Source organism: Meles meles, chromosome 3 (genome assembly GCF_922984935.1).
Source record: "Meles meles chromosome 3, mMelMel3.1 paternal haplotype, whole genome shotgun sequence".
Taxonomy (NCBI): Eukaryota; Metazoa; Chordata; class Mammalia; order Carnivora; family Mustelidae; genus Meles; species Meles meles.
Window position 1 is genome coordinate 143,323,678 of NC_060068.1, and position 15,042 is coordinate 143,338,719.

The 15,042-nt window shown below is 41.5% G+C and overlaps 1 protein-coding gene across 5 annotated transcripts in view; it reads right to left on the bottom strand.

Moving 5' to 3' along the window:
* FBXO38 (F-box protein 38) overlaps nt 1-15,042 on the bottom strand; it is a 59,526-nt gene that overhangs the window by 14,207 nt on the left and 30,277 nt on the right. For 3 of the 5 annotated variants that reach the window (XM_045999374.1, XM_045999378.1, XM_045999375.1), the window contains 4 exons: nt 13,874-14,084; nt 5,832-5,951; nt 4,325-4,504; nt 2,081-2,815 (listed from right to left, as the gene is read on the bottom strand). In XM_045999374.1, coding sequence (XP_045855330.1) covers nt 2,081-2,815; nt 4,325-4,504; nt 5,832-5,951; nt 13,874-14,084 — 1,246 coding nt within the window. The remainder of the gene's footprint in view (nt 1-2,080; nt 2,816-4,324; nt 4,505-5,831; nt 5,952-13,873; nt 14,085-15,042) is intronic. The other 2 variants (XM_045999376.1, XM_045999379.1) reach the window with 2 other exon arrangements.

The window sequence follows — 15,042 nt, forward strand, 5'->3', positions numbered from 1 at the left end:
AGTTGTTACTGAAAGAAAATGGACATTTGCATTGTTGAAAAAATATGAGGTAGTAATTTACCTATTGTACGATTAGTTAAACACGCATCAGAAATCTTCTCAAATTGAAAAAAATCATGACAGATATAATTTACCTAGAAAAGTAAAAATGAGGGCCTTTTTCCCCCCCTAATTTCTAAGAATTCTTTAACCTAAGGAAAGCTCTAGACCTGAAACAAGACAGAAGGAAATGGTAGAGGACAGCGGAGCATAAGACGACAAAAAAGTCAAAGCCCCTAGGGTTAATATTAAGTATTTATATTAAAAACAAAAACAAACAAAAAAAACCCCACCACAAAACAGTAACAACATTTACTGAGACAAAAGACAAAATGAGAAACAACACAGTCCCTAAAAAGGAAGACTCCACACTATAAAAATAACAATTATCTTTTCAGTAGATCAATGCAATGGAGTTCCAAAAAAATCCCAAGATTTGCTTTTGGAGCGTGACAAAATTATTATAAAAACTATAAAAATAAATGAGAAATGCATAACTAGCCCAGGAAATTCTGAAGAAGAAAAAAGAAAGAGGACAGAACACTGGAATGGAACAGAGTGCCCAGAGACAAAACTAAGCTTATCTCACGCACATGACAGAAAAACACGTCAAAATAAGGAATGAGAATGGATGCCGATAAACAGCACTGAAACAACTCTGACAATTTGGAATAAAAAAATTAAGCTCATTCCCACAGATTAAAATAAAGAGCTAATAAGCAAATGGATAAAAGAATGAGAAAATATGAACAATGATCTGAACCATGCATAAGGAAGGTCTTCCACTGCAGAAAATAAAGAAACCATAAAGGTTAAACAAGTGGATCTGACTTGACAAACATGAAAAACCACGCAACAAAAGGCGTCGTCACAGGAGTTCCTGTGTAATGGGCACAGAGTTTCCGCTTGGGAGGATGAAAACGTTCAGAAGGATGGTGGTAATGGTTGCAGGACAGCGTGAACGTACTTAATGCCAATGAAACGTACACTTCAAAATGGCTAACATGGTGAATTGTGCGCTATGTATAAGAAAAAAAAAGTACGATAAAACATTTAAATTTTAAGGGAAATGTATTTTTCATCATATGGCAGAACTAGTGTTTGTAAAGCATAATGAAATGTGTGAAGAAAACTCATTCTATTCTGAGTTTAAGGTACTATGATTAGTACATAATTAAGGTCTCGCACTTAGCTTATGAAAGCTTATTTAGCTCCACATGATTTGACTGGCTCTATTTAGCCTATAAAAAAAAAAACTAACTCTATGTTCTGGAGCTAATTTTAAGATCTTCAAATTAAGGGAGACCTGGAGAAAATTAAAATATATTATTCATTGATAGCTATTCATGACTTAATAAAGGCAGGAGAGATTACTTAAAAATAAGGTCAGAAATATAAACAGAACTATGAGAAATGTGCTTACCCCATCCAATCCAGTGCCTTGGCATATACATTATAAATGTTATCAATGAAATTATATACATATGTATGTTTTGAATATATCTTCACCAAAAATAATTCTCAGCCAAACTACCTACTTACCTGCTTACCTCCTGGCAAACCTAACTGGAAGAAAACTAGATTTCAGAAAGAATTACTAAATAGTGCAGAGGCAGACAGAGGGGTATACCCATATGCTATGTTCCCCAGCCCCAGCAACTTCAGGTCCTTACCTTTTGGCTAAGGTTTAAAGCTTCACTAAGAGTCGTAACTTCCCTAAATATGGTCTGGGAGCAGAGTTGCACTGGGACTTAGACATCAGAATCAGTATGGTATTTAGGGTCAACATACAGAGTTAGATTTTTTTCCCAGAAGCTTAACGATCTGAGTTTTCCTGGGCTGGAGGTTTTACAAGATGTTTCACATGCCTTCCCCCCACCCGCACCACTGCTGAAAATTAGTTTAAACCCTGTATGATCACAGAACCCCAACACAGAATTCCATTTGCCAAACTGGCCTCATGGAAGCAAGCTTATGGAACGAGCTCATGCCCCTGGCAAGGCCTGCCCTGCAGTTGCTAATCCTGGCGGCATTGTCATACCTGACTCAGATACCAGCGGTACATGGGAGAGTCTGCTCCTGGCCCTTGTTAGGGGCCTCCGAGGGTAGTCTTCATGAGACTGCACGTCACAGCTCTCAGGCTGGGAGCTCCCCCTCCTGTCCTCACCTGTAGCCCCAGAGCCACTCCCATTAGTCCTCTCATCATGTGCTGGGCCTGAAGACCCCCCTTGTGGCAGAGTCCTAAAGGAAAAGGCGGATCTCGTACCATCCGGGCCATTCACAACACAGGCTCGGCTGGTTGAAGGACGTTCCTCATCAGAACACCTGCTAGTTCTCCTTTGGGATTCCTGGGGCCTGTGACAGCAGCATCTGGGGCAGACAGAACTCTCTGCATCACCCTCCTCCATGGCCTCAGAGTCCTCTGACCCACCGGGGGAGCAGACACACTGCCTGGACACATCCGCTTCTGAAGGGCTAGGCTCGGAAGAGCCGCCGCTGTTCACCGTCCTTACAAAGTCGGGGCTCTGAGAAGCAGTGCTGTGTGAGCTGGAGGTTCCCGCTGTGCTGGCGGTGGCGCTGCTGCAGCTGGGGTAAACATCCTTGTTTTTTTTCTTTTCGGGAATATCCCTAGCTGCTTTCATATCGGCTTTGATCTGCTCACTGGTGACCTGACAGCCTTTCTCACAGCTGCTTTCCTCGAGGGGAAACTGCTTCGATTGGCCCATCTGATGGGAGTTGTACCTCTTTCGAAGTGGAGTCTTGCCTTTTCCACTTACTGCTTACAGAAAAAGAAGAATGGCCCGAGGAAAAGAAAAGATTTCAGTACAAATTCTGGACAAAAGGCAAGAGTAAATTTGGAACAGGAAACAATGTACACTAATTTTCCTCAAGTACAATGGTGACCACATCACTCAGCTGCTCACAAATTCTCTATGGTCTCTAGTGCCCACCTGGTTTATTCTCCACTCAGCCTCCGCGGCCCACCAGGATCTCGTTCCAAGCTGGCTGTCTGTTCTCGGCCCCTCTACGTGCGGACTACACGCTAGCCCAAACTTTTCTTTGAACATACCCCTGCCGTGCTACCTCTGGGCCTTTGTTCTCACCCATTCTTCAGCCTTGCACCTCTGTTCAATCTCCCCTGCGCCCCCACCCCGATGCCCCTGGAGGCTATGCCCTGCATATTATCATCTACACTGCTGGCCTGACTCTTCCATCAGGATAGAGGTTCCCTAGAAGAGAGGGATCATGATGTATTCATCTCTGCATCCCTCACTGCACCTACCAGTACCTGGGGCACAGTAAGGCTCAATGAATATACAAAGGAATACTTAAATAAGATTTTCTCTGGCTGACAGATCTAGGTTCTAAATTCAGAAATTGTATATTCTAGGAAACATTAGGTTAGTCAGCTGGTCATATTCCTTTTCCTAAATTTTAGTTTCCATAAAAGCTCCCTTCGACCCCAGTGTGAAAATACCCAAATTTCTTGAAAGGAATAAAATAAGAATGGAGTAATCAGTCATTGATTAGTAAATGATTCCAAGTCTAAAGAACTAAGCTTTCCACACCCAAAAGTGGTTATATATTTCAGGGCCAGTGTTAAATGTACACCGAACGTTCAAACATGTTAAGGAGTGGGGTACCCAAGCGAAATTAGTGGACAAATTTTAAAAACCTCATCCTTGCTCAGAGTGGTATGCCCGTAGTTCTGAGAAACAGAAGGGAAGGAAAGACAGAAGAATGATGAACCGAAGGTTAAGAGAATTATAGTTTCTTGGTGAGACAAATGGTAGAGGCTGCTGACTAGATGTAAGGGGAGGCAGAAAAACTGCAGGACTCCCTCAAGTACCCAACTAGCCACCAACACGGACTAAGCACAACTGGACAGAGTAGTAGCTGGCGGAGTGGCTGTTTTCTCACTGCTCTGGACACCTCAGGAGTCATCCCCCAAATGAAGCCCAGGCTTCTCACTAATCCCTGATACCCTGATGCCACAAGGCCCTAAAGCCTCCACTGTGGAAGTCACAGTCCTCACATCTTCCCTTCCCTGAACCCTGATTCCACAATTCCACAATATTTTGTTGTGCTACACTTGTCCTCGAGAGCACCACCCAGATTGCCCTCTCCCTTGGGCTACTGTCCTTCTCACCTCCTGTCACATTCCATAAGGAATGTTAACTGCACCACAGGTTGTGGTAAGGACACATTATATAAAGGTCAAGTGTGTCTGTCAGTTCTCATGATGACTCCCACTAACCGGTCCCAGCAAGACATTCCCTCTCACCTGACAGTTCCCTGGACTGCACTGACTCTCCAGATTTTTCTTCACGTTCGGAGTAACGCCGAGCACCATTCTTAGGAATCCAGACTTCTTGGAGTTCTAGACTGTCCTCCTCATCATCACTCTCTGAATCATGAACAGTAATTGGGGTTGGTTTTACTACACGCTGAAGACCACTGGGTCCTACAACAAAAAGCACAGGCCTAATAGTTACTTCTTGCCAAGAAAGACTCTCACTTCAAGAACTGTTCACAGGGATCTGGGCTCACAGGGATGCTTTGGCTCTATGTAGCCTCTCTTATCACTCATGTTAATGGAATATACACGTTTCTAAAGGCAGATCAAAATAGAAGATCGTATGGCATCCCCCTTGAGGACATTCACTATTTGAAAAGGTCACATAAATCCTAAAAATAACCAAATAAGTCATAATAATCATTTAAAAAGTCACCTACTTTCCCAATTTTGCAAATGTATGAATAAAGACAAAGCAAGGGAAAATGAACCTCAGACACCTATAGGACTGGCAAACTCTACATTCTTTGATTGAATATAGGCTTTCTCATTAGAAGTAGCAAGATATGGTCTTGAAAGGCTAGATGCATGTTACAGTTTGGTTGAGTACTTATATGTATGTAAAAAGTGTCTTCTCTGCTTGGCAGTACAGCTTGTAAACGTTTAGTCTTATGACCCAAATCTCTCTGACAAATGACTGAAGTTCACTCCACCGATTAAGTGTAAGCTCCAAGGAACCTTGCCTGTCTTGTTCCTGTCACATTGTACAATGCCTGGCACAGAGTAACACTCAATAAATATTGTTGAATAAGTGACTGCATCTGTAAGACACTTAAAACAAGGATAGTTAAAGATATTTTCAATTCAAAGACAAATTAGCATTCCAACAGACCAGGAGTAAGAAAACTTGGGTTCTAATCTCAGTGCTGTCCCTTTAAGACTGGCTGAGTGGCCTGAAGCAAATTATTCAAACTCATTCCGAGAAAGACAACTAGTTTCCCCATATGTAAAACATAGGGTTGTTCTGGGTAATCTTTAAGGGCCTTATGACTCCATGGAGCCTGTGTAACACACCCAGGGGCAAAGAGAGACAAGATCTTGGTCTGTTAACTAAATTAGGTCGACCTCTCCACTCCTGCTCCTCCCCACCAAAATGAAGGAAGAGGACAAGCAAACTATTCAGTCAGGTCATTTATTTTCTCCATCAATAATCTGAGTGCTTTCTTTCTACACACACATACACACAAAAACACGCACGTATAAGCACCAATATAGAAAGAGAAGCTGCTGCCAGTTATAAAAAATCACAAACCTTAACGAAATAATATATGTGTGTAGCAAGGAGAATATCAGTATAATATGCTGTCAGTGATAAACAGCATATAACACATCAACAGCCATAACGTTCAAAAATAATCACTGTTAGTGCTTCACTTTCTTCATCAGAGTCAGGCCCAAGTTTTCATAACCATGAATGTAGAAGTCACATGATTACCTGCTTGTTCCTCGTCAACATCCACAGGGATAACCGCCTGACTGTGAGCTACCGTCTCCGGTCCGCTCGCGGCCACCACCTCTCCGTCTTCTGGCACCATGTCTTCCATCTCATTCAATGCTTCAACAAAAACAAACACAGTCAAAGTGAAACCAAAAAGAAGTTTAAAAAAAAAAAACACCCAATGGCAGGCAAATCTGTGACAGCCCCAAGAAACGAAAAGCCCTGTGATTATTGGGCTCGCACTGGAAGAACAGCCTACAACAGGGCTTCATCACACAGATGAGAGCAAGCAGTGCCCAGCCGTTCTATGGGAGAGGAAATCAGGACGGGAAAAGCAGCACTTGGTGATGCCAGTCCATCACCATAAGAGGAAAGCAGGGAGAGTGGCACACAGTGGAGAGAAGAAAAGCACTGCATTCACTCCTGAAGATGTCACCAGGAATGGCTCTAGGAGGCAACCATGCCTCCCTGTAAGCGATCTGCCAGACAGTAGTGAGGGCCAGCTACTGGAAGACCTCATGATCATTTTACAAGCGATTAGTCTTGTAGTATCTGCTAGCAACAGCAGGATGCACTGGGCAGGCAAGCTCAAACTGTTTACTTCCTCTCCTACTCTCTGAAGGTTCTGGTATCATTTTCAGCTAGCCCAGGCCAAGGACTATGAACAAATACACCAGCGCACTGTTAACATTTTACTATCACTCAAATGTTCTACATCAAAGAATTTGTGACAGTTATTAGTGCCTGTCAGTGAACGGGAATGTGTGATTTTACTTATATCTTTCCAGAAGATGAGCACAGTGAGCAATTTCAGACCAATAAGCTTCAATTAGCTTACCGTATCTTCTTAAGATAAAATGCTCACTTTTCCAAGAGGAACCTAAAGGAATTAATTCCTGGCTTTGCCAGTTTTTTACAATATTAAATTCAAGTCCCTCAAATCAGCATTCAAGACAGTCAATCTAGTACCCTCTTACAACCTAAGCTTGTGTGCCTGATCTCAGTTTGAGTCTGGCAATAACCATACTATCTTTCCATCTATAGCTCGGCCATGAGCCCAATGGCCCCAGAGACTGCATCTAGCCTGTTCATCACCATATCCTCAATGCCTAGGGCTGCTCAAGGGCTACTGCTGGGAAGTCAACCAACCATTTGGTTGACAAGAAAAGAGAAAACAAGATTCTGTTCCTAAAAGAACTAAAGAATCTACTTAAGTAGACAAAACAAATTCAGTTAACAAATAAATGAGGCAAAACAGGACTACAACAGAAAGATACCATTCAGATAAATGTTTCTGGAATATACAACAGTAAAACTGGAGATTTTGTGGGGACAAGGGGATTTGGCCTTTAATATACACCAAACCACATTCCCCCTTACAGTCAGTCTCCCATCTCAAATTCTTGCCCCACTCCAGACCTCAATTTTCTGCATTTCTTTTAGTGCCCAAAGGAGGCTTGACCTTGCCTATAAATCTTCCATGATAAAAGCCAATCGATTTTCTTCTTTCATTCAATTCTTATGAACAATCACGAAGAGCAGTAATTATCATGTACATGCTCCATGCCTGGCTCTCAGCTAAATGCTTTTATATATACATTACCTTATTTATTTCTTATGGCAAACTCACAAGAACATTATTACTAGCCTCCTTTATGCAGCTGAGGGAAGTGAGGCTTAAAAGGGGCAGTAATTTGTGAGAATGTGAACTGAAGTCTGTTTCCTGAGTCTGCTACAGTATAGGGACAATGAGTAGATGGGACATTCATAATCCCTGCTCTCAAAGAGAATGTGCATGTTCTAACAGAGATGTTGGATACGTAGAATTAGGTCAGAAGAGACTTGCTAAGTGCTTCAAAAGTCCAAGTGCAAGGGGAATATAGGTTAAAAAGGAGAGCAACTAGTTTTCCTGTTGGGCAGGGAAGTTCTCACGGATAGGAGGTGACATTTCCTAAACACTGGGAAGCATGCTACATTTTCCAGAAGAGTAAGTATTCCAGTGATAGAAAGAACAAGTGTTTGTACTGAAATGAGGGTGCAAAAGAAAGTAAGGCTAAAAAGGTAGCCTGGGCCACAGCCTGTGAAAAGCTGAGAAAGTCTTGCTAAAAAGCTCAGAATTATTTCTCATATGCAGAGGCAGACCATTAGAATGGAAGTACATTCATATGCCCACATGGATAGGGTTTTCCAAAGCTGCTGAGCAAGAGCTTTTTAGGTTGCAGGGCAACCTGCGGAGGCATTTCATATAATATCCAAAAGTTACTTTATATTTAACCTCTCTCACTGCATTCATTCCTTTGAATATTTATTAAGCAGCTACTCCAATGTGTCACTGTTCCTAGGTGCAGAGAAACAGTGCTGAAATCCCAAGGAGACGCAGCAGTTATTGTGACAGAGGGGCGAGTGTGGCACACAGGAAGCGTGGTGTGTGAGGCGGGGACAAGCCAGATCATGTAGGGTTTTATGGCCCAAATCAAGAAACTCGACTTTTTTCCCTGAGGCAGTAGGAAGCTACTGGAGTCTGAAGTAAGGGAGCAACATCATCGGGTGTATGTTTTAACAATACTGCTCTGGCTGTTCTAAGACCTAATTTTAGCTGATCAAGAGAGAAAGTAGGGTGCAGTCTGAAATGTATTAAAGCATTCAGATAAATATTTTTTATCTGGTCACCCTACTTTTTATCTGGTCACCCTGCTTTCTTAGATTAAAAAAAAAAGGTGGTACAATGGTGGTAAAGTAGGCAAGGAGAATGTAGACTGAATGGCAAGATGCTTTGAAGACAGTCAAAAAAATTTCTTGCTAAAGGACTCGATGCCATGGAGAGTAGACAGGTGGGCCGTAAAGAAAAAAAGAGAGAGTATCTTGATTTTTAAATGAGATGGCAATACCTTTGGGATAGGGAAAGTGCAAATGATTCTTGGTTTAGATTTTTTTGTTTCAGAATATTGTATCATTAGAGCAGTAAATTTTTTTCAGAGTGATTTTAACTTAAAGAAATTATATACACTATCTTTTAATCAAATATCAATGTTTACCAAATGTTTTACTCAGTTTAAATGTTATTTCAGTTGTAAAAAAAAATCCTGTTATAATATGTAAGCATAAATCTTAATGGATCTGAGCAGTTTTTTACAAAGATATTAGCTGGTCTCTTCTATAAAAGCCCCATTAGAAATTCAAAACCTTTATTAAATGTTACAAAATAAAGGAGAACTCACTGTCTTTTAAGAAATTATTTATATGCAATAATCTCTAATATTAAAAATGTTATTTAGTGGTTGACAATTATCTGCCCAGAATATAAAACAGAATGCATTTACTGTGATTTTTTTTCACACTGTAGTTCACCCTCAGACTTCACTTCTAAGGATTTTCCATAAATCAATGGTTCTCAAACTGGGCTCCAGACCAACAGCATTAGCATCACTTGGGAACTTATTGGAAATGAAAATTATGTGGCCCCACCCAGACCTATTAACTCAGACCCTCTGAGGGCTAAGCCCAACAACCTGTGTTTTGACAAGTCTTCCAGGTAATTCTGAGGCACTCAAGTTTGAAAGTCACTGCCAAAAATAAAAACTGCAGAGCAATTCACCTAGGTTAATTTAGCTTAATGCAGGGTAGAGGGCAGTGGTGAGGAAAGGGAGAGGGGCACACCATTTTTAAAAGTAGTAAATACCCAGAATTTATGTGTTAAGTCAAGATAGAAACTTAGCAAAATTACGTAGAGGCAAAACTATGCTTTATGGTTATAATTAACTCAAAAGTAATTATATTAAAATAATTTGGCAAAATGCTTTAGCAATTACAGAAGCATGATTTTGACACATGGTAATTTTATGTTAGGCAAATGTGAATTGTTAGAAAATACGAATATCTATTCCTCAGTTTTAGAGTGCTGTAAAATGCAAGTAATGAACTTAAATTCTCAATTAACATAACTGGCCCATAATAAAGCATTCTAAATCTTAAGAATTTTGGAAGTGCAAATCTAAGAATGATAATCTTTAGCAAATTATAATATACTGATAAATCACTACTCTGTAAAGCAATAAAGTCTTATTTCCAAAATCATGTATTACCTTAATGATAATGTTTGCTGAAAAACACCCATGACTTATTATAGCAGTTTATAAACAAAGCCACTTAACTTGTACAAATTAAATTTTAATTTTAAAATTATACAATGCTCTTCTTTTAAACTCTGTTAATTCAGGCAAGCTGATGAAGTTAAATATAACAGGGCAAGAAAGAGTGGGGGACCTCTGCTTCATTCTGGGGTTGTTCCAAGACCACGTAGAGGCCCATGCATGAAGTTTTAAAATTCTAAATTAAGGAAAGTCAACATATCAACACGACTTTCAAACTAAAATAATTTTTAAATTATCAAGATCCCACCTAAAGAGTGGAAGCATCAAATGTTAATCATTTCAACAAACACCAGGTCCCACTGATCCCTTTTAGTCTGAATCTCTGTACCACTATTTAACGAAACTTTCTTTGCTTCTCTTTCATATGTGAGTTCTTTCCACCCCGGTTTTGATCAAAAGTCCCACAGCCTTTCTCCAGTTCCTATTTTTTATTTAGAAGAACTGACCTGATACGTAATGTAAGAACAAATACAAATAAATACACTGCCAACTCAGGGAGATCTGCGGAACCAATGTTTTAGGATAACCTGCAGTTCCCTAGAGTACTGTCATCATCAGTGGTGTTCTGAGCCTTCCTCTGGTTGAAGGTGTTTAATTCTTAAAACCTGGCATTTATGTAGCACCTTTGCTTCTGAGCCTTTAACAGCATTTGAAGATAGTGTACTTGACAATATATACCTCAAAATGTGGCCTGTATGCAAGTCTCTATCTCCCGAAATCTTAGTTTACAATGTTAGTAGATTTAAGTTCCACTGTTCTCTCCTATAAATCAACTATAGTGTTCTTGTACACATTTTGGTCTCTGCTGCACCAGTATGTGACTTCACAATGGAGGCATTCTCCATTCTGTATGGAGAAGCCTATGACCATCTAACTTCCAGTGGACACTATCATCTGTCCAGTACATCCACTCCAACCACAACTGGGTTCCTAGGATTTGGGTAGGTCTGCGCTGAAGCTACTCTAACAGCTTCTCGTGGGTGGTCTGTGTCCTCTGAAGTCCAGGTCCCTACGGCACCACCGATGAGTATGATTCAGGCACTAAGGGAGAATAAAGCTAACAGACAACATCTGACCTCCTCTCCCTCCTCCAGTCCTAGCACCTGCTGGTTCTGCACTTCTGTCTTTGTACTGTGGAGGGTGGATGTCAGGGGAAAGAATTAAACCGTAAGTTTCAAATGCCTAAAAGTACTCATGTGGAAATAAAAAGTATGAAGTTGTATATAACCATGTTTACTTCAAAAAGTCAGAAGATCAAAGGTTTCTCTTGGCTCTAAGGCTCACTGTACCCTGTACACCGTCTAAGGCTCACTGTACCCACTGTACACTGTTACAGAGTCTAGGGACGAGAGGCATCACAAAGATAGCTTTGAAACAAGCCAGCAGATAGGCACATTTCATCCCCGCCCCCCCCATTTGCCTTGTCAACCAGGTCCCCCATATGTAAAGTGACAAACTGCGATACGGAGAGAAGGAACAAAGGTTTGGAATTCATCGGCATATGGCTGATAACAAAGCTAGGAGACTGAAGGAACTTCTGTAGAGAAAACGTATAGAAAGAAACTGGGAGATCAGGGACCAAAGTAGAACAGAGGGGATACTGAAAGCAAAGGAATCCGAGCAGGCATGCCGGTGAGACACAAGGAAAACAGTTTCGCAGATTCCAAGAGAAGAATTATTTCAGGAAGGTAGAAGCGGGCAACAATGACAAATGCTGCTCAGATGTCAAATATGACAAAAGTAGAGAAATGACCACTAGCGTTCTCAGGAGAGTCACTGGTGACTTTGCCAAGAGCCAAGATGGAGAGTTCTACAGAGAACATGTGAGGTGAAGACAATGCCTACAGATGATTCTTAGGTCAGGCCCTATAATATACTCAGAGCAATCCTAAAGGAAAGTATGCTCTATACACACTATGCTTTCATGATGAAAGCAGGGACGTAACATCAGGGCACCCCATTTCTCAGTAACCACTGTGTCCAAGAGAATGAGTAAAGGGGCAATGAAAACAAGGTAACTTGAAGAGATTCCTTTTCCAATTCTTAAAGGCCAACTGGGAAATTGGAAAACTTGGTAAGAGAACAACTTCCCTTCATCCTCACTCCCCAAGAGAGGGCCATACAAGCCCAAGAGCACATGGGCTGGATACAGCAGGTGTTCCGTCAATACTGAAGAATGCACTGGTAATTACATAAGTGAAATCCAATAGGTCTTTATTGACTCATGTACTTATTTGGTGGGTCTTTGTGAAGACTTAATGATGAAAGGTGTCCAATGTCTAGCTACAATGTCTAGCACATGACTGCTATTCATTTTTTTCAGTTCTAGAACATCCAAAAATGGTCCCCCAATGAAGTTCTATCTACCGATCTACTGGTCAGGAAGATATAAAGAGATGTTCCTTCACCCAAATCCTGAAAGTTAAATCACAGGCCAGGCCTCTAAGGCTCACTGTACCCTGTACACCGTCTAAGGCTCACTGTGCCCACTGTACACTGTTACAGAGTCTAGGGACAAGAGGCATCACAAAGATAGCTTTGAAACAAGCCAGCAGATAGGCACATTTCATCCCCGCCCCCCCATTTGCCTTGTCAACCAGGTCCCCCATATGTAAAGTGACAAACTGCGATACGGAGAGAAGGAACAAAGGTTTGGAATTCATCGGCATATGGCTGATAACAAAGCTAGGAGACTGAAGGAACTTCTGTAGAGAAAACGTATAGAAAGAAACTGGGAGATCAGGGACCAAAGTAGAACAGAGGGGATACTGAAAGCAAAGGAATCCGAGCAGGCATGCCGGTGAGACACAAGGAAAACAGTTTCGCAGATTCCAAGAGAAGAATTATTTCAGGAAGGTAGAAGCGGGCAACAATGACAAATGCTGCTCAGATGTCAAATATGACAAAAGTAGAGAAATGACCACTAGCGTTCTCAGGAGAGTCACTGGTGACTTTGCCAAGAGCCAAGATGGAGAGTTCTACAGAGAACATGTGAGGTGAAGACAATGCCTACAGATGATTCTTAGGTCAGGCCCTATAATATACTCAGAGCAATCCTAAAGGAAAGTATGCTCTATACACACTATGCTTTCATGATGAAAGCAGGGACGTAACATCAGGGCACCCCATTTCTCAGTAACCACTGTGTCCAAGAGAATGAGTAAAGGGGCAATGAAAACAAGGTAACTTGAAGAGATTCCTTTTCCAATTCTTAAAGGCCAACTGGGAAATTGGAAAACTTGGTAAGAGAACAACTTCCCTTCATCCTCACTCCCCAAGAGAGGGCCATACAAGCCCAAGAGCACATGGGCTGGATACAGCAGGTGTTCCGTCAATACTGAAGAATGCACTGGTAATTACATAAGTGAAATCCAATAGGTCTTTATTGACTCATGTACTTATTTGGTGGGTCTTTGTGAAGACTTAATGATGAAAGGTGTCCAATGTCTAGCTACAATGTCTAGCACATGACTGCTATTCATTTTTTTCAGTTCTAGAACATCCAAAAATGGTCCCCCAATGAAGTTCTATCTACCGATCTACTGGTCAGGAAGATATAAAGAGATGTTCCTTCACCCAAATCCTGAAAGTTAAATCACAGGCCAGGCCTCTAAGGCTCACTGTACCCTGTACACCGTCTAAGGCTCACTGTGCCCACTGTACACTGTTACAGAGTCTAGGGACAAGAGGCATCACAAAGATAGCTTTGAAACAAGCCAGCAGATAGGCACATTTCATCCCCGCCCCCCCATTTGCCTTGTCAACCAGGGCCCCCATATGTAAAGTGACAAACTGCGATACGGGGAGAAGGAAACAGAACAGGGTCAGAGAAATACAATCCAAAGTAAAAATCACTTCTGTGTGGAGCTCACAAAAGATCTGGGTTACCGTCGGCTGCAAACTGCTGCTCTCCTGGCTGCAGGTCTTGCCGGAAGTCATTCTCCTCATCAGAGTCATCTGGGTGATGGTGATTGTTGTCATGGATGTTGGCATTATTCTGGGCATTGTTATCATTGTCATTGTTGGAGTTCTGGTTGCTAACAAGGGCCGAGGAAACCCCAATTCCCGTGCCTGCACTCAGGCCGACTCGAGCGCAGCCCTAAGGCAAGAAGAAAGCCCATGCGTATTCACTCTGGTTAGTATAAAACACTTCGTTTTTCATATTCCTCTGTTTCACTTTGATCTAAGAATATTTACAAAGCACTACTTTCACATATGCATCAAGCACCTCATTAGAGGTTCATAAGACTTCAAGCAAGATGCAGTGCTATTGGTCTGCATTTACAGATGATGAAATGCAGTGGAAAGAGATCTGGGTAAGAGACTGGTAGGTGCTAGAGCTGGGACTTGAAACCCAGTAATCTGACCTTCAATCCTGAGCCTTCCCTGCTATACTGTACTGCTTGCACAGTGGGAATGTAACCATTAATAACTGAAGGAGAGAGAAGATAATTAGCTGAAGCATTAAGTTTTTATTACAATGACAGCGAAATTCTTATTAGTTAAGCAGTTTTTTTTTTAAGATTTTATTTATTTATTTGACAGAGAGATCACAAGTAGGCAGAAAGGCAGGCAGAGAGAGAGGGGGAAGCAGGCTCCACTGAGCAGAGAGCCCTATATGGGGCTCAATCCCAGGACTCTGAGATCATGACCTGAGCCGAAGGCAGATGTTTAACCCACTGAGCCACCCAGGCGCCCTGGTTAAGCAGTTTTAAAATAACATTTCATACAACTAGACCACCTCGGGTTTTCCAGGATTTTCAACTGCACAGAAGAGAGAACAGCAAAGTAAAATATTTCCAAAATGAATCCTAATCCATATTTACATCTGAGTTTTTTAATTAGAGATCTGATCTCCCAACTAATTACTCTGAGTAATAAATTTTAACCTAGCTCAAATTCCCACCTTCGCTCTTATCTTACCTTCAGTTTACGGAACTGACAGAGATAGCTTTCCACTTACTTTTTCCTTTCCCTTCACTGGAGAACCCTTACCAGAGCAAGACACCATGCAAATTATAACCTATATGCCTTCCTTGGAAGATAGCAGTAAAAAG